General features: G+C 41.0%; 1 protein-coding gene across 2 annotated transcripts in view; it reads left to right on the top strand.

Moving 5' to 3' along the window:
* C15H12orf56 (chromosome 15 C12orf56 homolog) overlaps positions 1–20,282 on the top strand; it is a 72,295-nt gene extending 52,013 nt beyond the window's left edge. For both annotated transcript variants that reach the window (XM_004582993.2, XM_058673639.1), the window contains 7 exons: positions 3,541–3,647; positions 4,508–4,597; positions 12,288–12,408; positions 13,928–14,002; positions 14,247–14,321; positions 16,919–17,097; positions 19,705–20,282. In XM_004582993.2, coding sequence (XP_004583050.2) covers positions 3,541–3,647; positions 4,508–4,597; positions 12,288–12,408; positions 13,928–14,002; positions 14,247–14,321; positions 16,919–17,097; positions 19,705–19,831 — 774 coding nt within the window. In that variant the 3' untranslated portion in view covers positions 19,832–20,282. The remainder of the gene's footprint in view (positions 1–3,540; positions 3,648–4,507; positions 4,598–12,287; positions 12,409–13,927; positions 14,003–14,246; positions 14,322–16,918; positions 17,098–19,704) is intronic.
* The last annotated feature ends 4,001 nt before the right edge of the window (positions 20,283–24,283 follow it).

The following is a 24,283-nucleotide window of genomic DNA, read 5'->3' as shown; positions in this document are numbered from 1 at the left end:
TCCCTTTCACATAAACAATTCCATGTTGTTGTTGTTTTTGGAAAGATGTTATCTCATTACTTAGCATCATACCTGCCATATAGTTGGTAATCAGTAGTTAGGTGTTCAATGTATGAAAAATGCATAAATGAAAGAATTCTCTCCTTGTTTTTTTTCTCAGCCTTTTTTCTCCTTTTGAAAATTTTAGTAAAATTCATGTAATATTGAACTTCTGAATAATTTTGAGTATACATTCTAGTGACAGTCTATAAAATCACATTGTGTAGCCATCAACTTAGCATCTCAAGAACTCTTTCCATTTTTCAAATCTGAAACTCCATGCCCTTTCATCAATAACTCCCTGCTCCACCACCACAGTACCCTTGGGAGCTACCATTCTATTTTCTGATGTTGTTAATTTTATTAAGTACCTCACCTAGATTTGTCTTCTTTGACTTAGCATCATGCCTCCAAAGTTCAGTATGCTAGAATGTCCTTAAGTTTTTAAAGCTAAATAATGTGTATATACATTTTACTTACCGCTTCACACACTGATGGACTTTGGGTTGCCTCCATGTTTTATCTTCTGTGAATAATGATACTATGAACATACTGAACTCTTGTGTTCCTTTTATTGTTCAAGTATTTCTATGTTATTTTTAGATATTTGTGGAAACATTTATTGTTTGTTCTCAGGACTTTTACCTTTGAACCATGCCTCCATGTCTCAGTGGAGATCTGCTTCTTTTGTGGGTATCCAGAGGCTTGTGACGGGTACCGCCAGGGAGCTCCATCCACTGCTCAACCGTGGGTCCAGAGTCTAGAGTGACACCCAGATTAGACGTGGTAGAGTCTGTCATCAATGGGGTTGGAAGCTGTGGAATGATTGCATTGGCTGGCTTAATCACACCCTCCTCCCCTCTGCCAAGGTGACATGTCTGTGCTGGGTGAGTCCACAGTGCTTGCACACCCAACTCATGCAGGCACATGGACTGCACACAGGATATATGCACTCCGTAGTTTGAGTACAGAACCCTTTGTGATGACTCACGTCAGGCACTCAGACAACTTCCAGACTCTGAAGCCAAACATGATTGCCAAAGACCTAACCATATCCCATGCTCTACTGCACAGCCACGGAATTCACACAACCACAGGGCACAAGGCTCCCATAGTCCCAGGGAGCTCTCAGCCCCACTAGCGTCTTCCATCCTCAGAGAGCCATGGATTCCCAGAGCCAGTGGCCTGCCTGATAGAAGTTGGTCAGTGTTCTACCATGTCAACAGGGTACCTTGATAGAGGAAGAGGAGGGAGTACTCCATGGATGTGAAGTGAGTGTCCTGACCTCTACTAACCCTTTAGGCCAGACTCAGACTCAGCAGGGACTGCAGATTTATCCCTCCACTAAAATCCCCCAGACATGTGTAGGCTGCAGCAGCATCTGCTCACCATATCAAGATGGTACTTCCTCTCTGCTTGTTTACCAGGTGCTTTTGTGGCAGGAGGGAAGGAATGCAATGTGCCCTCCCTTCATGGGGTTACAAGGGCACCATGACCCTCATTAGTGGATAAGGCTGGCCTGAAAGTCAGTGGATACCACAGGGTTCTCCTTCAGGCAAGATCATCCATGTCACAGGCTTCCTCTCACCTCACTCCAAGAGGATGGTGTCCACTCCGACTGTGAGAGTTGATGGTTGTGTCTTACAACAATGAGATTGTACCATTTCTACTACTGTGTGGCATTTGTCTTCTTTCTGTACAATTTCCACTGAAAACTTTTCTCCAATTGTGCCATGGGAATGTATTCTTCCCCTTTTTCTTCAGTTATTTTCCTGTTAGAATAAGCAGTGTTTTTTTCTGCTCAGCCACCTTAAATTTCCCCAATGACACTTTAAGAGTGAAAATTCCCAAGTCACTGAGCAGGTGGGAGATCATAATAGTGTCTGGTACTTATTATGTGAAAAGCATTAATCAAGCCTTAAAATACTGTACTATTTTTTTTTAATTTGTCTTTTTATTTGAAGGGCAGATTTTGCATGCACAAGAGAAGGAGAAACAAAGGAGGGAGTCTTTCATCTTCTGGTTCACTTCCCAAATGGCTGAAGCAGCCAGAGATGAGCTAATCTGAAGCTAAGAGCCAGGAGCTTCTTCCTGGTCTTTCATGTGGTTACAGGAACTGAAGAGCTCAGGCCATCCTCCACTGCTTTCTCACACCACAAGCAGGGTGCTGGGTCCGAAGTGGACGGCCGGGACATGAACTGATGCTGGTGCTAGCAGGCTGAGGATTAGCGTGTTGTGGCCTCTCAGTTATTTAAAAAAATTTTTTAAAGGCAGAGACAGAGGGAGATCTTCATTTGCAGATTCACTCTGATATGCACAATAGCCAGTGCTGGGTCAAACTGAAGCGAGGATCCTGGTACTCAGACAGGTTTCCCATGTGGGTGCCAAGGTCCCAAGTACTTTAGCAACATCTTTGCTGCCTCCAACCAGGCACTCCAACACAGAATGTAGGCATGGTGACTTAACTGCTGGGTCAAATGCTCACCTCCAATACTATCTAAATCATAGGAGTGATATTATGAACTCCATTTTAGAGCTGAAGAAACAGTCATAGGGAATATAATTTGACAGAAGTCATCCAGCTAACTATTAGTCAGCACTGGGATTTTTAACTCAAAGACCTGGTTCCAGTCAGTTCATAAAACCACAGCACAGTGCTAATTTTTCAGATTCTAGTTAAGCCCAAGTACTTTTGCAAGTGCGTGGGATACCTCCTTTTCTTTCTCCTCTTCTTTCTCCTCTTCTTTCTCCTCCTCCACCACCATCCTCAGCCTGTTCTGGTGGCATACCACCTAAATAGGACCACACAGAAAAGCAAAGCAACTGTGTTATATTTCTCATTAGTACCAACTGCCCGATTTCATGGGCCAGTACTTATCACCATGCTCAATTTGTCTCATGAGCCTGAATAGGAGCACAAAAAATATCAGTTCTCTGGCTCTTAAGTTTGTGTTTATTTAGACTGAAATGGCAATCTACATTTCTGCGGCATTGCTGGAAGCGTTTGTATCATGCACAGTTGTTACGGTCTATACATGTGTTTTTGTGTTAATGTGTTTTAAATGACAGTATTTCTATCTATGGTTTTTTCTTTTATCCTTAGAAAGAACAAGTTATTTTGGAAACATAGGATATATATGTGTATTTCCAAAAATAATATGTATAACATAGTAACCCTATTTTCCAGGGTAACTGAGTGACTTGCTTGAAAGTACAAACCTATTTCTAGAAGAAAATTACAAACCTATTTCTAGAAAGATCTTAAGTATTAATAATCAAGCCAGAGTTAAACAAAATCCCCCAATACCACTCCCTAATTCTGTTTCTGTTCACCAGGATGGTGATCTGCTAGTTCTATGTATACAGTATGATGTCAGTGGGGGCCATGCTGGTTTTAGTTAAGGAATAAATAATTTATATTTTTTCATATTTTAATGTAAAGATAGAAAATTTTAACAACTGAACTCTTTACTTCCATCTTTTTCCCACTTGCTTTCACAGACCAGTGACCTTTTCTATTTCCTAGTGAACAAACTTCAAGAGTACTTGCCAGAGTCTAGGGAGAAGAATGCACATGACAATAAAAGCCAAAGGGCTGATGAGTTGGCGTAAGTATGAACCAGATAGTTATGTGTATAGCCTGCCTTCAGGGTGGCAAAGAAAAATTGAAGGCACTAGTGCAGCAATGATTAATGGGGCTGCAAGTTTTGTTCCACATGCATTTTTAAAAATAGCACTCACTTTGTTCTGATTTTAATGAGAGAAAATGGGTGTCTGGAGGAAAGATAACTTTCCTTGTATTCCTGTTTTTAACATTTGAGAGTTAAAAATGAACTTATTTGAGAGAGAGAGCTCCTATGTGCCGTCATTTTCAAAATGCTTGCAGCAGCCAGGTCAGGGCCAGGTGGAAGCCAGGAACCAAGAACTCAATCCAGACCTCCCACTCGAGTAGTGAGGAACCAAGTACTTGAATCACCACCTGCTATCTCCCAGGGTATGTGTTAGCAGGAAACTGGAATGGGAAGCAGAGCTAGAAGTCAAATCCAACTGCTCCCGTGTTGTATGCAGGTGTCCTTAGCTTCTAAGGCAAACACCTGCTCTTACCGTTGACATTTTATACCAAATAGAACCTATTTGAAAAAAGTTTAAAAATGTAAAAATACTTGTAAAATAGTGTAATTATCCTAAAAACATTTGAAAAATGCATACTCAAAAACATGGAAATGACTTAATCCTGACATGCAGCCATTTATTCATTCAACAGCTATTTTTGAGTGCTTACACTATAGGAATCATAGACTAGGCACTCAACCAATGTTGGCAGTTTGATGCACAGACTCTCCTGCCTATACTTTTTTCAATATGGATCTTTGAAAGCAGTGCTAGCAAGGCTTAACTACGTTTGTGGGATTCTGAACATTTAGTGAAGTCAAGCCATTCCTTTATTTCTTTTCTCTTTGTTTACTAGGGCATGCATTGAAATTCTGCAGACCCTGGGACAGATGTTCAGAGAAACAGAAACTGAGTCATCCCGGCTGAACACACTGGCAGCTAAGAAGTAAAGTGTTTGAGAAGATATGGGGACCTTGTAGTTGAAACTCATTAACTACTCCTGTTGAATGTCTTTCAGAACTCGAATCTCTCACTTTTCTGTTCACTCTCCTGAAAGTATAATGCACTCTTTTGTCTCCTCTTCACTTCCTCTGTGATGGTCATGTTAATTGGCACCTGCTGGGTCCTGTCTGTTCCTGTAGATGGTTAAGGGTACAGAGATTTTTCTTAGTACAGTTTCATCTTTGTTCCTAATCTGGTGAACTTGAAAAAGCCAAATGGCCCATCCTACAGTAAAAACCATGGGGTCTCTGCTAGAATGTTCCAGAGTACAGTTACTTTTACACAACAGGAAAATTACAGTGTAAAGGCATGGGTTATACTAGCCTCAATTACTATGTAAAGTCAGGTGTTGCTCAGGGATGCAGAAACATTATGAAAAATGTATTGTTAGGCAATGTCATCATTGTAAAAATATCACAAAGTAAACCTACACTAACCTAGATGGGCACAGTGTGAATTATGCCTAGGTTGTAGGTATATACACACCACACACACACACGCACACGCACGTACACACACAAGTACTTCCAAAAGTTCATGCAAAAGTTGAATCAAAAGATAAGTTTACTGTAATGCCAAACCTTTTTAAATATTTATTTTATTTTTATTGGAAAGTCAGATATACAGAGATGAGGCGAGACAGAGAGGAAGATCTTCCATCTGGTGGTTTACTCCCCAAGCAGCCATAACGGCCGGATCTGAGCCAATCTGAAGCCAGGAGCCAGGAGCCTCTTTTGGGTCTCCCATGTGGGTGCAGTGTCCCAAGGCTTTGGGCCTAGCTAGCCTCTAGGCTACTGCATCAGGCCTGGTGCCAAACATTTTTGAAATTCAGGTAAACAAGTTCTCTTCAAAATGTTTAAATGTGTATTATAAAAATATTCTGTACACATTTTTTACACTAACATGTCTTTGCATTCCATTTTCCCACAGAATTTTTGCACATAATTGTATGCATTATGTTTTATATAACAGCACAGGTTGAGACAAATGTGGATAATTGTGTGGTGCTACAGTGTGAGGGTGGCTACATTGTCATTAGAGGACAGGAAATTTTCAGCTTCATTATAATTTTTTTATAATTTTTTTAAAGATTTATTTATTTTTATTACAAAGTGAAATATACACAGAGGAGGAGAGACAGAGGGGAAGATCTTCCATCCAATGATTCACTCCCAAAGTGAGCACAACGGCTGGTGCTGAGCCCATCAGAAGCCGGGAACCTGGAACCTCTTCCAGGTCTCCCACGCTGGTGCAGGGTCCCAAAGCTTTGGGCCGTTCTCAACTGCTTTCCCAGGCCACAAGCAGGGAGCTGGATGGGAAGTGAAGCTGCTGGGATTAGAACCTGCGCCCACATGGCATCCTGGCGCGTTCAAGGTGAGGACTTTTAGCTACTAGGCCTCGTCGCCGGGCCCTATTATAATTTTTTAAAAGATTTATTTATTTTTATTGGAAAGTTGGATTTATAGAGAGAAGGAGAGACAGAGACAAACATCTGTCAGCTGGTTTACTCTCCAAGTGACTGTATTGGTTGCAGCTTGAGCCAATCCAAAGCCGGGAACCAGAAGCTTTTTCTGGGACTCCAGGTGCAGGGTCCCAAGGCTTTGGGCCATCCTTGACTGCTTTCCCAGGCCATAAGCAGAGAGCTGGAAGGGAAATGGAGCAGCTGGCACATGAACTGGCATCCATATGGGATCCTGGTACGTACAAGGAGATGTTTTAGCCACTGAGCCATTGTGCCAGGCCCAGCTTCATAATAATCTTATGAGAGCACCGTCATATATACAGTCCGTGACTCACTATGTGATCTTGGAATGAATGACCTGCAGATTTATTTGCATATAGGATAAGGTGCTACAATAAAGGCACTTTTAAAGCATGTAGTGCCAAGAAGCCTGCAATTGGTATCTTTCTCGTATACAGTCCAGAGGAGACAGGCAAGCTTCCCTCCGAAGGCTCAGCCAGCTAGCGCTTGTGCCTTCTGTCCTGCTGTGTTTGTGCTTGGTAGAGCTGGCTGCTCTTCATGCCTCCATCACGTTGTGGGGGAAGAAGAGAGGCAGAGGACAAACATGTGTCCTTTAGAATCAGCACATATGACCCTTCTGCCCTGTTCTGCGGGTCAGAACTCAGGAGAGCCAGGAAATGTGCCCAGCTGGGTGGCTCTGAGTGTTGCTAGACTTTGGCTGGTGCTGAGGGCACCTGCCTCAACAGGAAAGAGAAATGTTTAGTGGAGGACAGTGGCGTGTTTACTACAGAAAGCCTGTGTTTGCATGCTTTGCATCAGCTGCTTGTTCTTTAATACGTATTTGTACAACTTTGTCCAAGGCTACTATCTTAATATTTCTCTGTCCTCTTCAATTATTTACATAAATTCACAGTATTAGAAGTAGAATGATGAAGATATAGACTCTCAAGCACCTGAAACAAGGGGAGGAATAAGAATTTTTAGTAACATTTCCCCCAGGCTATTTATTAAAGACCTTTAAAGATAATGATAATATTCATTAATATTTCTTAAGCAACTTGCTGTGTGCCAGGGACTATGGGTGAAGTATGCTTTATAGCATTAGTGGGCAAAGATGTATGTAAAGGGCCATACAGCAGATGACTTTGGGTTTTTAAGCTATACAGCCTCTTTGCACCTCCTTGGTCATTGTAGCATAAAAGAAATCTTTAGTGCATAAATTCATGTGCACAGCTATGTTCCAGTAATGCTTTGTGTACCAAAACGGGCTATGGACTGAATTAGACCAGCAGGCTATAGTTCATTGGTCACTCTTACAAGCAGACAAGGACAATATGCTCTATTATGTTCTCTGCCTACTTCTTTTTTTAAAAATAAATATTTATTTTATTTTATTTTATTGGAAAGTCAGATAATAGAGAGGAGGAGAGACAGAGAGGAAGATCTTCCATCCATTGATTCACTCCCCAAGTAGCTGCAATGGCTGGAGCTGAGCCAATCCAAAGCTAGGAGCCAGGAGCCAAGAGCCTCTGCTGGGTCTCCCACATGGGTGCGGAGTCCCAAGGTCTTGGGTCGTCTTCAATTGCTTTCCCAGGCCATAAGCAGGGAACCGGATGGGAAGTGGGGCTGCTGGGATTAGAACTGACGCCCATGTGGGATTCCAGCATGTGCAAGGTGAAGACTTTAGCCACTAGGCTACTGTGCTGGGTCCCGTTTCTTTATGTAGTTGGTAGTAGTGCCATTTTCCCCATCTTCCAAATGAAGACTGAAGACTAAATTTGATATTTTTTCACCTTCTTACTCACTGAAACTATTAGATTTTGTTACTTTTTTCCTCTCTTCATTTTGTCTATACCTTTTTAAATCAAGTTGAAAATAAAATCACCCTTAACTTTGTTGCAAAGTGTTGCTTTGTGAAAAGATTTATTTCATTTTTATTTGAAAGGCAGAGTTACAGAAAGAGAGGTGTTCCATCCATTGGTTCACTGTTCAAATGGCTGCTATGACTAGGGCTAAGCCTATCTGAAGCCAGGAACCAGAGCTTCTTCTGTGTCTCCCAGATGGGTACAGGGGTCCAAGGACTTGGGCCATCCTCCACTGCTTTACCAGGCCACGAGCAGGGAGTTTTGGAAGTGGAGCAGCCAGGACATTAATTGTTACTCATATGGGATTCCAGCACCACAGGAGGAAGCTTAGGTTACTATGCCACATTGCTGGACCCAATATGACTTCTCCTTTGTGTCCTTCAGTACAAGAATATTGGATTGCTGCAGTAGTGACTGCTTTCAGCCAAGTTTGATCAGCATTGGGTCAAGTCATATAATTGAGTTAAAAAACACAGTAAAGTTCTATGATAGTGATGGTAGTATTTTTTTTTTCCATGAAACTAACTATCACAAGTACAGTGGCTTAAAACAATGTATATTTATTAACTCACAATTTTTCTGGATCAAGGATCTGGACATGGCTTAGTTGAACCCTCTAATCAGGGTTTCATAAGGCTTCTAGCAAGGTGTTAGCTGGAGCTACAGTCTTGTCTGAGTCATGGGGTTCTTGTCTAAGCTCATTTGAGTGATTGTTGGTGCAAATAATTTCCTTTGAGCTGCAGGATCCATGCTGGCTTATTTCTTAGCAGGAGCATTATGAGTTCAGCCGAGGACTAATTATTCTTTCACAGGGCTCCTTGATTAGATCCTGCCCACATAGGATAATCTGTCTTTGCTAACCTCAGAAATAACTAACTGGAGGCCTTAATCATTTTTACAAGTCGTGAAATATTGTCACAGGCCTAGCCCATACTTACAGCGAAGGAATTTATGTAGGATATGTATTACAGGGAGTTGGGAGTCTTGGATGTCATTTAGAATTTTATAACAATAACATTCATTGGCTTGTGAGAAACTGTGAGTTTGTCCTTCAAAGTAGGTGTTTCAAAAGATGTTATAATGTGTTAGAAATTCAAATGTTGGCAGTAATAACATCTGAACAACAAAGTGTTAAGTGATTGTGACTTGTTAAAGCTGAGAAGTCAGTCCTACAGTAAGTCAACATTTTCAGGATCAAACTACCATTTTGATTAAAATGCTTTCTATCCATTATTGACTTAATGGGTTTTGAATTAAGTGAGTTGGCAGGAATTTCAAATTAAATTCCTTTTGAGTAAATAAAAAAGCAGTTACTCATTTTAACATTCCCCTCTTTGTTATTTTCATAAGCTGAGATTTTATTAGTTCAACCCACTTTGCTGCATTTTTCTTGAAATGTGCCATATCCTTTTATATTTTAGTACGGTTATGCTTGAATTCATGAATTATCACAGTAAGTGACCTTAGCTTTGGAAAGAAGCTGTTCCTGAACATAAAAGACTATAATTAAATATCACAGTGAATAGAATGTCACTTCAAACTTACTATCAGGAAAAGCATCTGAAAGGAGCACTCTATTGATTTTGGGAGGGTATTCAGAAGCAAAGTTGGCCTTTTAAAATGGCCTGAACAAATATTCAGTATGATATGGATTGCTTCATTGAGAAATGAATAGACATGGTGCTTTTTTGGCAGATAATGAGCGAGTTTTCTACACTAGTTTTTTAGTTAGAAAAAGGAATGGAATTGTATTTCTAGTAGAATTTTGGTTATGATTGTTAAAAAGACTGCAAACCCTCACATTTTACTTAAACTAGGACAATTTATAGTTTCTTTTATTTCATTATGAAAGGAATGCTTATGGGTGTAGAGTATTTTGGTATAGTCATTTTAAACAATTTTATTTATAAAAAGTGAACAAATCTCACACATTTCACAGTGCTGGTTTAGGAGCATAATGATATTTTTCACCCTGCCTGTCCTCAGTCCCCAAGTAGCCTCCTCCCTCCTGCTTTTTTTTTAATGTTTACAGTTGCATATTTTTATTTCACTTTGGAATCACAGGCATAAAGATTTCAACACATAGCAAGCAGAAAACAAACAAACCTTGTATTCCTCAAGAGTATAAACAAGGCTAGAGACAATAATCAAATCTCAAAATGTCTATCTTGCTCATATCGACTGCATTTTTTGTACTCTGTGTATTAGTTACTGCAGATCAGAGAAAACATGATATTGGTCTTTTGGGGGACTGTCCTTCGAGCCTTTTCAGATACTGTCTTCAATTAGGCAGTTGGTTTCTCCTGCAGTCTGTTTGCTGCTCCTTTCCAAACATCAGGAGGTGTACTTGACATATGAAGATGATGCCACTAACTCATCTCAGCTGCACAGTTTGATTATGATTTTTGTTTTGTCTTTTCAAATGGTAGAGCATGTTATTCAGACATGCGATGACATTTTAGTGATTTGTTCCTTAAGTTTGTGGACAGTACACTGAATTTCAAAGACCTATGGTTTAATACTTGTTTTTATTAACTAATAGCTAATGATATTTAGCAGAACAGTAAACCCTTGAAATGCTCTTTTAATAAAGGGTTCTGAAGGTGCCGGTGTTGGAGTGTAGTGGATAAAGCTGCTGCCTGTGACACTGGCATCCCATATGGTGCCAGTTCAAGTCTTGGCTGCTCCATTTGTGATCCAGCTCCCTGCTGACAGCCTGAGGAATGTACTGGAAAATGGTCCAAGTGTTTGGACCCCTGCCTCACAAGTGGGAAGCCTGTAAGAGGCTCCGGCTTCTGGCTCCTCGCTTTGACTTGGCTCTTGTGGCCCTCTAGGGAGTGACCCAGCCAAAAGACCCCCTCTCTTTGTAACTCTTTCAAAGAAATAGATAAACCTAAAAAAAGAAAAAATCTTAAGCACACAAGAAAAAAGAAAACCCATGGTTCAGAGCATTTTTAGGAAGTGCTGCACATTATTCAAAACAGCCAGGAAGTGGAATCAACCTAAGAGCTCATCAGTAGGTGAATGATTAAAGAAAATGTGACCAACGTAGATGGAATATTATGCAGCCTTAAAATATTAGGAAATCGTGGGTGACAAAATATTTTAATTTGGAGGATAATACGCTAAATGAAATAAACTATGTATAGAAGGCTAGTACTACATGATCTCACCAAAATATAGACTCCAAAAAGGATCAAACCCACATAAAGTAAGAATGGCAGCTGCCTGAGCGTGGGTGGAATTGGAAGGTCCTGGCCAAAGGATACAAGTTTCAGTTACACAGGATTAAGTCCAAGAGATCTGTTGCACAACATGGCATTTGTAATCAGTAACACTGTACTGCAGACGTGAAAATCACCCAAGAGCAGATGTTAAATGTTCTCACTACCAAAATATCATATATGAATAATTCATGCTACTTAGCTAATTCCATAACACAAACATTTCAAACATATGACACACTATAAATACATGCAATTTTTGCACATAAAAAAAAACTTTAAAAAATGTTGTACACTGTTTCATTGTCCTGGAGACCTACACAGGACAGTTAGCATAGGAGGGTTTCTGGAAAAGTTCCGGGGTGAAGATTCACAATGAACCTGAATTAACCACGTGCTTCCCTAAGCTACTTTGACCACAGAATAGAATTTGATGATAACATTGGCTGAAATTAGTAATTCCTAAAAAGCCTTCTTGAAAATACTGCTTTAACTGAAGTCATCCAAATCTCCCTAAAATCAAGATCGTCTAAGCTTTCCAATCTGTCTGAACCCCTAGAAATAAACTTTGGCTGATTCCAAAGAGCTAGAAATTAAATTTTCATTGAAATTTCTTATCTCCAGATATTTATGTGTATGTACAAATGTCCAAAAGTTCAGGGAAAATGGTGTGCCGTCCTTCATACTTTATTTATCTGAAAAGCAGAGAGAGAGAGAGAGAGCGCGCGCTCCTATCTATTATTTCGCTCCTAAATGACAGAATCAGGGCAAGGCAGGAACTGGGGGTCCAGCGTGGGTGTCTGATGTGGCTGGCAAGGATCCAAGTGCTTGAACCCCCACCTGCTGCTTCCTAAGGTGTACTTTAACATGAAGCTGGGATTGGGAGCAGAGCCTGATCATGCACTCAGGATCTCTAACCCAGGAGGCGGGTATCCTCAGTGGTAACTTCACTGCTGCCAAATGCCTACCTTCTTTGTGTGTGTGTGTGTTTCAATATAATTAAGCTCATTGTCTGCAAGCTAAACTTCAGTTTTTCATTTTACAGCTTTGCTCATTAATTGCTTTTTATTTATTTTCTTTCAGGGGAACACTATTTAATCTCTTGGTGATTTTGATTAGCAAGCCTCAGATTCCAAAATCTTGTCCTGAGTATGATGTCCAGTCAGCTAATTTGACTTCAGTTTTAATGCCTTTTGATGCTGAGGTAAGATGACAGTTTTGATGGCAGACCAAATTGATTATTCATGCATCTTAGCTAGCTGTCTTTTAATGTGGACCATGACATTGTAGCATACAGAATATAAGTAAATCAAAGAGTAGATATTTTGTCATTAACCTAAAAACTTAGGTAACTTTTAAGTCAATACTAATACTAGCACATCCATTTTTCTGATTAAGATACACAGAGAGAGATATATGGTTTTAAGCTACATATACATGCATGGAAAATAATTATAATTTTAATGAAGGAGGTAAATCTGTTTATGTCTGTCTCTGAAAACAATATTGATGCATATGTAATTTCATAGAAGTCTAATGCATAAAACCACTGTTTTAGAGGTTCTAGAGTGAAAACTCTCACTGGGAGACATGTGTTTTTCTAAGACTGTACTAAACCATTAGAAGTATCAGACCACCTAGAAAGCATGTTTTCTGACAGAATGTATCACTTTTTTCCTTGAGCTGATTCGAGTCTGTTATCTATAAGTTACCTGTTATATTCTTGATAGGCTATACTTAACATCTTCCTCACACCTTCTAAGGAGGTGGAAAATTTCTCTGCTCTCCCACCCCATTACAGAATAACATAGGATATTAAAAGTATATTAGGATTTGCAATTCTTTGATGTAGATCATAAGCAGTCTGACTCCCATTGGTTGTTGGTTCATTGATTACATCACAATATCTTATTGCATGTGATACAGGCTGATTGAGGTTGAAATAATATTACAATTTACAGGTACTATTTATTTATTTATTTATTTTTTTAATTTTTTTTTTAAAGATTTATTCATTTTATTACAGACAGATATACAGAGAGGAGGAGAGACAGAGAGGAAGATCTTCTGTCCGATGATTCACTCCCCAAGTGAGCCGCAACGGGCCGATGCGCGCCGATCCGATGCCGGGAACCTGGAACCTCTTCCGGGTCTCCCACGCGGGTGCAGGGTCCCAATGCATTGGGCCGTCCTCTCCTGCCTTCCCAGGCCACAAGCAGGGAGCTGGATGGGAAGTGGAGCTGCCGGGATAAGAACCGGCGCCCATATGGGATCCCGGGGCTTCCAAGGCGAGGACTTTAGCCGCTAGGCCACGCCGCCGGGCCCTACAGGTACCATTTATCAGATTGACATCATTTCATCTTAAACTAAGGCAAACATGTGGTATCTAACCTTTTGCGATTTGCTCATTTTCCTTAGCATAATGGTTTCCAGTTGGGCCCATTTGGCCACAAAGAAAGCATTTTGCTTTTTTAAATAGCTGAGTAGTATTCCATGCAGTAGATGAACCATAGCTTTCTTATCCAGTCTTCTGCTGATGGGCATTTCGGTTGCTTCCATGTTTTTGCAATTATTGATTGTGCTGTTATGAATATAGAGGTGCATGTTGGTTTCTCATATAACAGGTGTTTTGGATGAGTATAAGCATTTAAAAGGAACCAAGATAAATTATTGTTTTCTGGTGTGGTCTATGATTCTGCATTGATTGTTCTTGAAAATTCTAGTTACAGAAGCTTATCCTGAAATATACAGATACAGCTACAGCACTTTTATATGAGATACTTCTTGTCTTTCAACAGGTACACTTTTATTATATATCATCAGATTATGTACTCTTGTAGTATGTACATAAAATAATATTAATAAGTAACCAGAATGATTTCATTTAAATATTGCTCTTGCTATTAAGTGCTCATCTAGCTTAACTAAATATTAGCTCTAACAGTTTGATTAATAAGGATATTGCTATTTTAAAATAAGTATCCTTTTCAATAGAAATTAAGCTTCATGATTATAACTTATTTATTTTCCTTGATTTTCAAGGGAAATCTTGGGTTGGGATCCGCAAAGTTCGCAATTAGCTGGATGATGTCCCTTCTACAAAATTGTCCATCTGTTGTAAGTACCTACAAACTATCAGAGAGATGCCCTTGTGCTTAGTTAATAATTTTTTTTCTGTGACAGATTCAAATCTGTAAGACAGCAAAAATGTAAATTTGGTCATTATTTTATTGAAACTTGATTTTTTTTGGCATAGAGAATTAAGGTACTGAAATGATATCTTAAATAGGATTTTTATTTTATAAAAGACTCTAGGGCATATGCAGAAAACAGAATATCAAATTACTGACTCTATTATTAAATAAAAAGGTTAGCATTTCATTTAAATAATGTGCATATAACATTTGGGGTTATCTGTGTACTCTGTCGTGGCAGATATCATCCTTGTCCATACTGTTATCATTTTTGTCCTTAACACTATACTTAAATATAAATAGTCTCTCTTTTCCAAATTACAGCCAGAGGGAGCTATTTTTAAAAAGTCCTTTGCTTTAGCTCTCAGCAGCATCCTCTTTTGAATAAAGACTAAGCTCCCACATTTAATATCTAATGCCCTATATGTTATGGCCCTATGGCTCATTGCTTGGCAGTGCGGCTTTCTAATATACTGATGCCCTGTCTTTCCTCTCCACCCTTCCCCTAGCCCAACTCCATTACAGAAATTTTACCACTCCCTCTAACCTAGTCTGTTTTTTTTTTTAATTCATTGATTACATTGTATTATGTGATACAGTTTCGTTGGAACTGGGAATCACCCCACCGCTCCCCCCCCCGCCCTCCCCCCATGTGGAATATTCCACCTTGTTGCATATCCACTGATTAACCTAGTCTGTTTTGTGTTGCTATAACAGAATACCACAGAATGGGTAATTTATAAAGGATAGACACTTATTTGGCTCATGATTCTAAGGATAGGAAGTCTAAGATTGAAGGGACCACTTTAGGGAAGGACCACCTGCTATTCCACTGCAGAAGGCAGAAGGGTAGGAGGCATGGGGCAGGGGAAACTCAATTTTGTCATATACTAACTTGTGATAATGAACCCACTGCAGTGGGTATCCATGTAATAATGGCATCTATGCATTCATGAGGGCAGAACCATTGTGGAGGACCTAATCCATTCTTCTAGTTTCCTTCTCCCAACACTATTATATTGAGGATGAAGTTTGCAATACATGAATTTGGAAGACACATTCAAACCATAGGAATATGTCTGTCTGAAAGAACTTTCTGTTCCTTTCCCCAGCTGGTTAGTTCCTACTCATAGGGCAGCAGGAGACAATTCTCTGACCAAGTCAGATTCCCAGAGGCCTGTGTCATCTCTTGATGGAAACTCTAAGAGGAGTCAGTGCATACCACCCAGAATTCTCTTTTCTTTCTGTTATGGGAACTGGCAGTGTTCCACATGGTGGTTGCTCTGCCATCTCATGGCCCTGAGAAGCTACAAAGAGTAGGCCACCTAATACAGTGTGAACAAGTAAGAACTCTTTGATGCAAAGCAATGGTACATAGGGAGTTGTGTTACCACAGCATAACCTAGTTTATCATGATACAGTGTGTTTCTCTCCCAAGAAACTGCAGTAATTGTCATGGTAGAATCTGTGTTGTGTTAAGTTGTATAACACATGTTTGATAAAATATCTGCTGAATAAATTCTGATGAAGATTTTACCCTTTAATACCTTCTTATCTCCCCAAACTTGTGTTCCCTTTATTCATTCATGTATATGCAATCAACATATATTTGTTTGGAAATATTAAAATTAGATTTTCATTGATAATAGGGACTTGACATGAAGTAGTATGTTCTGTTTCCTGGCGGCCCGTTGATCATCAGTACTTCCTTCATTTGATCTTTTTTTTTTTATGATAATGAGCCTGTCCTAGGGAATCTAGATTCTCAGATACCTATGACTTTTATGACAAGCTGTCTGAGACAAGAAGGTACACCTGTCAGTTGAACAGCCAGTTGCCTTATTGAGAAACTGAGCCCACAAATGTGGCTCCTTCAGGAGCACACAGACCCTGGCTGGTGTCAGGATCACTTCAGGGAATGTCATTAAGGTAGTCACTAACGGCAATGAAAGCTCATATGGGCAGATGCAGTCCCTCGACTTATTCTGTGCTGTGCTTGTAGACCGAATCATCTGAATTGACATATGGGAATCCTGGGTCCCAAAGGTTCTAAACAACGGAAAATTTTCTTTAGCGATTTTGAGAGTTGGTTTTCCAGAGGAACGAGCTGAATTTGTGGCCAGTGTGACCATTCAGCCTGTCAGCATGAAGGGTGGCAGAAGGATTTAACAGTGTTGGAAGCTTCATTTTCAGCCTAGTTCTAAAGGAGATGGGCAGAAATAGATCATGTGAGAGAAATCTAGCAAAGAAACTGTCACTCTCATTGAATACACCTGCATGTCAATTGTTCTGCTAATTGCCTTGCTCTAAGCAAGGCGTTAAAGAAGCTACAAATCCTGTCCTTGCTCGGCTGGGCTGTGTCCTGGTGCTAAATACCTTTTCCGGTGAGAAATAGTTGAAGGACACTGACAGAAAGGTGGTAAGAATGTCAGCCTAAATTCTGCAGTTGGGGCTGCATCTGCAGTGGGGGCATGCATGGGCGGCAGACAGCCGGACTGTAATTGCGTTTTCCTTGTCTAGCTACCTTTTGTGTCCAGTATTGTGAAACAAGTGGTGAAGGGGCTCTCAGCTTCATTTCAGCTCCTAAGTCCATGCCAAGCAGTTTTGTTGTATCAGCAGTTTTACATCCTCAAGAGCTGCTTACAGTACAGCAAGACCCTGGCTGAGTATATCAGGAATGACTACAGGGAAGAATTCAGGTAAGGAAAAAAGAAAGAATGTAACCCGCAGTAGAACCCCACTCATTTCTGATTTGTATGTGAACCTGCAATGTGGCCCAGCATTTACAAGATTAGGTAACAGCAGAAAGCAAAATAGGATTTGGAGGAGTTCTGAGAACCACTGCCAGAAGATAGTAGAACATCACTCTAGAAACTGTCTCTTGTGCTTTTTTTCACCCTGCATCTCATAGATGTAGTTAAAATTTTCACCTGCTGTAATTAGAGTAACATCTTATTAAAAGGGTGATAAATTATGTACTGTGAATTCAACTCAATCATTGAAAAGACACAATGTAGCAATTAATGATGCTGTCATTAGGTTTTGTTTGTTTCATGTACCCCTCTCTCACGCTCAGCAGCAGAACAGTAAGAACAGCAGCCAGCACTTGGTTTCCTCAGCCTGCCTGTTCTGCACCTCAGGGGTTACACTTCTATTTATAGGCTAGCGAAGCCAAGTGCACTTAGCTGTACAGCTCTGCATTAGCACCTATTAAGGAAAAAACCAGGTTGTATCTGACTTAAACTGAAAAGGGTACATACAGCCAGGCGTAGCTTTGTCAGTAGTTTGGATAGAGACATAAAAGGATGTGGAGGTATTCCTTATGTACTTACTTAAATTTTTTTTTAAACCTGAGCCCAGTTTGTGGAATTTCATCCCTTCCTATGCCCCCGCGCACACACCATGCACCATAGGTTCCATTCTGGCTGCCATTAAAGGAATTTATTTGGCTGGCTGCATCCAAACAACTCAATTCTAGCTTTTCCCACTTTCTTTTTTTAAAAAAATGATTTTATTTATTTTTATTTGGAAGGCACATTTACACACAGAGAGGAGAGATAAAGAGATCTTTCATTCTCTCATTCACTCCCCAAATGGCCACAATGGCTAGAGCTTGGCAGGTCTGAAGCCAGGAGCCAGGGACTTCTTCCAGGACTACCATGTAGATGCAATCCCAATGCCTTAGGCCATCTTCTGCTGCTTTTCCAGGTACATTAGCAGGGAGCTGGATTGGAAGTGCAGCCAGGACTCGAAGCAATGCCTATTTGGGATGCTGGCATTGCAGCCAGAAGCTTAACCTGCTTTGACACAGCGTCAGCCCTTTTTTTTTCTTTTGTTATGATAAAATTTATTTAGTATGAACTTTTGAACTGTGTGATTCAGGAGATTTTAATCTATTTCATAATGTTCATTATGTAATTGAAGAACGTTTTCATCACCCCTCATAATAACTCAGTACCCATTAAGCAATCATATTCCATTCTTTCCCCAAACCCTAGCTCCTGACAATCAGTCGCAGACTCTATATCTTGGTGAATTTGCCTATGTTGGACATTTTATTTAAAAGCATTCCTACCACATGTTGCCCTTTGTGTCTGGCTTTCACTTAGCATAATGTTTTCAAGGTTTATCCATGTTGCAGCATGTACCACACAAATCAGTATCAAAGACTTGGTTATGGACATTTAAAACACAAGACCATTGGCAAAGATGATGTCACATGCCCAGATGATGACAGTTGGCTGGAACTCTCAGCCACTACTCACACAAGTGCATCATTTTCCACTGTCAGCTTTCTCTCTTACCTCCCGAATTCGTGTTGCTTTGGGGCATTTAGGTACACACTAAATGTGATTCTTGTTCTGAACAGGTGATTTTTCTACTTCCTTTGCATTTGAGTCACCTGAGTAACCATTTTAAAATACTGACAAGCAGGTCTCACAAGTAGGAACGGTTTCGGTTGGTCTGAGTGAGGCCTGGGCAGTGGGAGGTGAGAATGATGTTGACACAGTTGAGAGCCATTGTCTTCAGCCATTCAGAGGGATCCCTACAGGCCTTCTCACATGGACTTTTATGGAGTCTGTGGGACCGGAGCTTCCCCCTCTCTGGGCATGTCCTCAGCCTTTCATTTCAGCTCCCACCGTGCATGTCCCAAGATGCCATGAAGCAGGAGTCCAAGCTCAAATTGTGGTGAGGACAGGCCTGGCTTTCTTATGAATGCTCTGATGACCAGTACGTTATTAATGAACTCCTCTTCCTTTATTTAAATGCTTCAGTGTGCTGAAAGGCACCCACATCAGAGATTTTCCAGGTCATAAATGGAGGAGGTTTGAAGGCTCACCATGCTGACTGAAACCCACACCCCAAACCATTCTCCAGTGAATGGGAATGTACTGTTGTCACCAATGTGAAAACACTGGCTTGTAAAACTAGCCTCTGGGCCCGGCACCGTGGCCTGGTGCCTAAGTCCTCGCTTTGAACGCACCAGGATCCCATGTGGGTGCTGGTTCTAATCCTGGTGGCTCTACTTCCCATCCAGCTCCCTGCTTGTGTCCTGGGAAAGCAGTCGAGGATGGCCCAGAGCACTGGGACCCTGCACCCACCTGGGAGACCTGGAAGGAGGTTCCTGACTCCTGGCTTCTGATGGGCACAGCGCCGGCCATTGCGGGCACTTGGGGAATGAATCATTGGATGGAGGGTCTTCCTCTCTGTCTCTCCTCCTCTGTGTGTATCTGCCTATCCAATTAAAATGAATAAGTCTTAAAAAAAAAAAAAAAGTAAAACTAGCTTCTTTCTTTGACTTGCAGGTATTTTATTCACATGTCAGCTTTGGAAAAAAGGCTCCCGTTGTATTACCCTATTACCCAAACCACTACTCAACTTTTTCATGAAGTTCTGAAATTGATTGAGCAGAAACCATGTGAAAAATGTTAGTATAAGTATAAAATAATAAGGAGTCAACTTCATATTTTTGAAAAAGTTTTTTTGATTTATTTAATACTTGGTTATTTGTGCACCTTGTGAGCCAAGTCTAAATACTCCACCAACACTTTTTATCTGCTACACCCTCGAAAAGAGTCTATTCAATCCCTTCTGATATAAAGGAGTACGGAAATCTAGTGTCTCCTCAGAGGAAAAAAAGTTTTCAGAGACATAAGAAACTGGGAAATGGGAGCTTGTAGAAAACAAATACAGACAATGCAATGGGATGAGCATTGTTGGCGTTATGGTGGTGAGTCACATGAAGCCACAGAAACTTGAGCAAGAGCTGCAGGTGCACACGCTTCAGAGTGGTCATCAGAGAAGGGCTAAGCAACAGGACGATCCTCTCCTTCTCCACCTACAAACCACAGTACAGAAGTACGCGTGGATGAATGAGCAGTGGAACATTGGCAGAGCTGCACAGGATATCAGTTCCTTGTCTGTCATGGAGAAAGCAGATTGAACTTTTTTCAGCAAAATGAAATGCTTTCCATCACTCTGTTTCAGGCACCTGTGAGCCAATCTGAGCAGTCCCGGCGGCTCTGGGAGATAAATGGCCCATGAGCAGCTATGGCTCTCCCACAAGCATTTAAAAAATGTCTCCCATCTATCTTATGGCAGTGGACTTATTTTAAGTATTTAACAAATATTTAACTTGTATTACCATGAGCTACTATTTGCCTTTGTAAAAACCTAGGTACTGGGCTTTCTGGTCAAGTTATCATGACTTGAGTGAGGATCAGAGAAAACTCCATCTTCAAAGAAAGATCTCCAAGGCTAGATTTGTTTGTCATGTGGAGGAGAAGAAGGTTCAGGACTTTTTATTGTTGGTTCTAAGTAGTCATATCAACAGCTTGCTGACAAAGCCAGTCCAGTCCCCTTTCCAGGCCATATCTGCTCTTTTACTCTGCTTCCTCTGGCTTATGGCTGGATGGGACTGCATGTTCTCCAAGTTCTCTTCTAGTTCTAACATTCTTTGCTTGTGGTAGACACTGCTTAACACGTGGAAATGGGAGAATGCATTCATCTGCTGTCCTGGTTCTAAAGATGATCTCATATGGTTTCCAAGTAATCTTCTGTCTTTTGACCTAAGCCATCCTTTTCAGCTTTCACCAACAACCACTCCCCAAAGCCTGCAAGCCTTATCCACTGTCACCCAACATGGAAGTCCAAGTCTTTCACATTCCACTTTAGGGACGAAGAGGGCTGCAAAACAGCCTGTTATATGAGGGCTATTCCCAAGAACAGGTCCACCAGAGGAACATGGGTACTTGGGGTGTAGGTGGCCATCACTTCAGTGGAACCCATGAACAGGGGAAACCCTGTCTCTAAGCAATGCCCTGCCTCTGGCTGGAGAGTCCGGGTACTAGTGAGTACTGGGAGTTTCTCATGTGCTTTCCTGTCAATATTGCCTCGTCCCTCCCTTTGCCCTTAGGTCATATTTTAGCTATAGGAGTGAAAACTTTATCAGAATGCACCTGTGCTCTTTCCATGTAAGGCCCAAGTCAGTGGGTTTTTTGACAGCTTGCTTTTTCTTTTTTTTTTTTTTTAAAGATTTATTCATTGTTTTTATTACAGACAGATATACACAGAGGAGGAGAGACAGAAAGGAAGATCTTCCATCCAATGTTTTACTCCTCAAGTGAGCCGCAACGGGCCGGTGCGCACCGATCCGATGCTGGGAACCTGGAACCTCTTCCGGGTCTCCCACGCGGGTGCAGTGTCCCAGTGCATTGGGCCGTCCTCACCTGCTTTCCCAGGCCACAAGCAGGGAGCTGGATGGGAAGTGGAGCTGCTGGGATTAGAACCGGCGCCCATATGGGATTCCGGGGCTTTCAAGGCGAGGACTTTAGCCGCTAGGCCACGCCGCCGGGCCCGATAGCTTGCTTTTTCTTCAGTTTACTCTGTATGACTCATGTCTGTTCATTTGCACAGTCTGAGTGAGGGTGAAGAAATCAGAAATGAACACTTTGAAGCGTTATTCTGCCACAGTTCTTTTCTGCTACGTGGTTTTTGTTTGCTTTTTTTTGTGAGAAAAATCACTAAATAATCCATCTGAATTACTGGTCAGACATGTTCAACATTTTAACTAAATATTGACTTCAACCACCAAATAATTATTTTTAGGAAGTTTAACTGTAGAAATATCTTGAACATGAAATCCACACAAAAAAATCACTTTTTAAGATATAAAGGGCCCAAAACACAAGCACATATAGCCAGTTTTTAGGCTGAGTTAAATAGTCCACACCCTTTACTGTTTAGGCACATTTACCATTCCCACATATTCTACAGTTACCCCAGTCTACCATTTAAGAAATTATATATGTGCCACTCTTTAAAGCAACAATAGGGATGATCCTTTCATCAAGGAAATCAGTGCATATTTTTAATTTTAAAACCTAGGCATTGCTTCTCATTACCCAAGATTAAACCCAAATTTTTTACTTTAGCTTTCAAGGCTCTTCATGACCCAGCCCACAACTACCTCTGTAACTAACCTAGATCTTTCCTCTAACTTGTTATTCCCTGACCACTGCTGGCCTTTGGGCTGTGCCTTCAAATGAACAAACTCCTCAGACTTTGGAATTTGTACTTGCAAATCCTTTTCCTTCAGATCTGCAAATATTTCCAAGAGAGGATCCTCTGATAATTCTTAGTCACTCATCCACTTCACCTTTTTAAAAGATTTTGTTTGAAACAATAAGAGAGAGAGAGGACAAAGAAATTTTCCTCCCACTGATTCACCCCACAGATGGCTGCAATGATCGGGACTGGGCAATGCTGAGAGCCAGAAGATTCCTCCCGGCCTGCCATGTGGGTGGCATGGTCCTAGATACTTGGAGTGTCTTTACTGCTTTTCCCAGATCATAAGTGGAACAGCTAGGACAAGAACCTGTGCCCAGATGATAGGGCCTGTGTCACAGCCTGTGCTTACGGTGCTATGCTACAAACACTGCACCCCCTTCAGGCTGAATGTGTTTGCTTGTTGCTTTTTTGTAACTTAAGTGTTAAGGAGTGTAAACTCCCTCTTGGTCTTGTTCCCAACACCTGGGATGGAGCCTCACGGGAAGTGCTTCATCCATGTTGAATGAAGGAGTGAAGTAAGGAAACACAAGTTAGACCAAGGATTTATTACCGGTTTAACTCTCTGTTATGATTTTTTAAGAAGTCACTATAACACCTGATCTCCAAGGATGTCCCCAGCAGCATCAGCCCTCATTACAACTGCATGTCATTCCTGCCATCACGTGTTGTGTCTCTGGCCCCTCTCATCTGGACTGTGTGATACACTGAGCAGGAGAGTGTAGAAAATTTTTAAATTTCAGGACTTGTGGTCCCAGGCTTTGAGTAAGCTGTCTCGTGCAGCTGGAGGATGACACCAAGAACAGACGGTGATGACTTGGGGCTGCCCCCGAGGTCACTTCATTTCACAGGCAACTCCTGAGAAACTCCACATGAGACCCAAAGAACAGCTCACCCAGTTCAGATCTGTGAGACACAATAGTTGTTTTTACACTTGTATACTTTGATATGGTTTATTACATAGCAATAAAGAATCAAATCAAGGACAATTTCACCTGTTATTTTTAAAAATTAATGTATTTCACACACACACACACACACACACACACGCCTATAGGTAAGCTGGGGCTAGAACTCAGTGCAGTTCCACTATGTATGTGGTGGGAATCCAGTTACTTGAACCATTAGCACTGCCTCCCCAAGTCTGCATTAGCAGGAAGCTGGAGTTGGGAGCCAGAGCCCGGAATCAAATCTAGGTATTCCAGTGAGTGATATAGGTGTCTCAATTGTTAGGTTGAGCACTCAGTCCTGACTCAAAATAATAAACAAAACTAAACATTATAGAGATGTTAGGGTAATTCCAAAGTAAATAATTCACCCTCATTAGGCCCTAACCAATCCCAAGTGGTTTTCTAGATGGTCTAAGCTTTTTTTTTCCTACCTTGCTAAAATCACAATGTAGATTAATTTTCCCTTTTGTCACTTAGAGTGCATTTTATAATACTTCACAGTTTTTCTTATCACTCTGAAATGGGATTTTAAAAGTAGACACAGTGGGCCTGGCATGATAGCCTTGTGGCTAAAGTCTTCACCTTCCATGTGCCAGGGTCCCATGTGGGTGCCAGTTCGTGTCCTGGCTGCTCCACTTCCCATTCAGCTCCCTGCCTGTGGCCGTTTCGGATCAGCTCAGCTCTGGCTGCTGCGGGAGTGAATCAACAGATGGAGGAGCTCTTCCTCTGTCTCTCCCTCTCTCTGTAAAAATTAGACTTTCCAATAGAAATAAATAAATCTTAAAAAAAAAAAAAAAGACTAGTCACAGTGGGGCCCTTCACTTCCTGGATCACTTCCTTCCTGGAGAAGGGTTCTAGGAATCGCAGC

This window comes from Ochotona princeps, chromosome 15 (genome assembly GCF_030435755.1).
Source record: "Ochotona princeps isolate mOchPri1 chromosome 15, mOchPri1.hap1, whole genome shotgun sequence".
Lineage (NCBI taxonomy): Eukaryota > Metazoa > Chordata > Mammalia > Lagomorpha > Ochotonidae > Ochotona > Ochotona princeps.
Note: the sequence above shows the minus strand (reverse complement) of the source record. Positions and strands in the feature narration are given on the sequence as shown.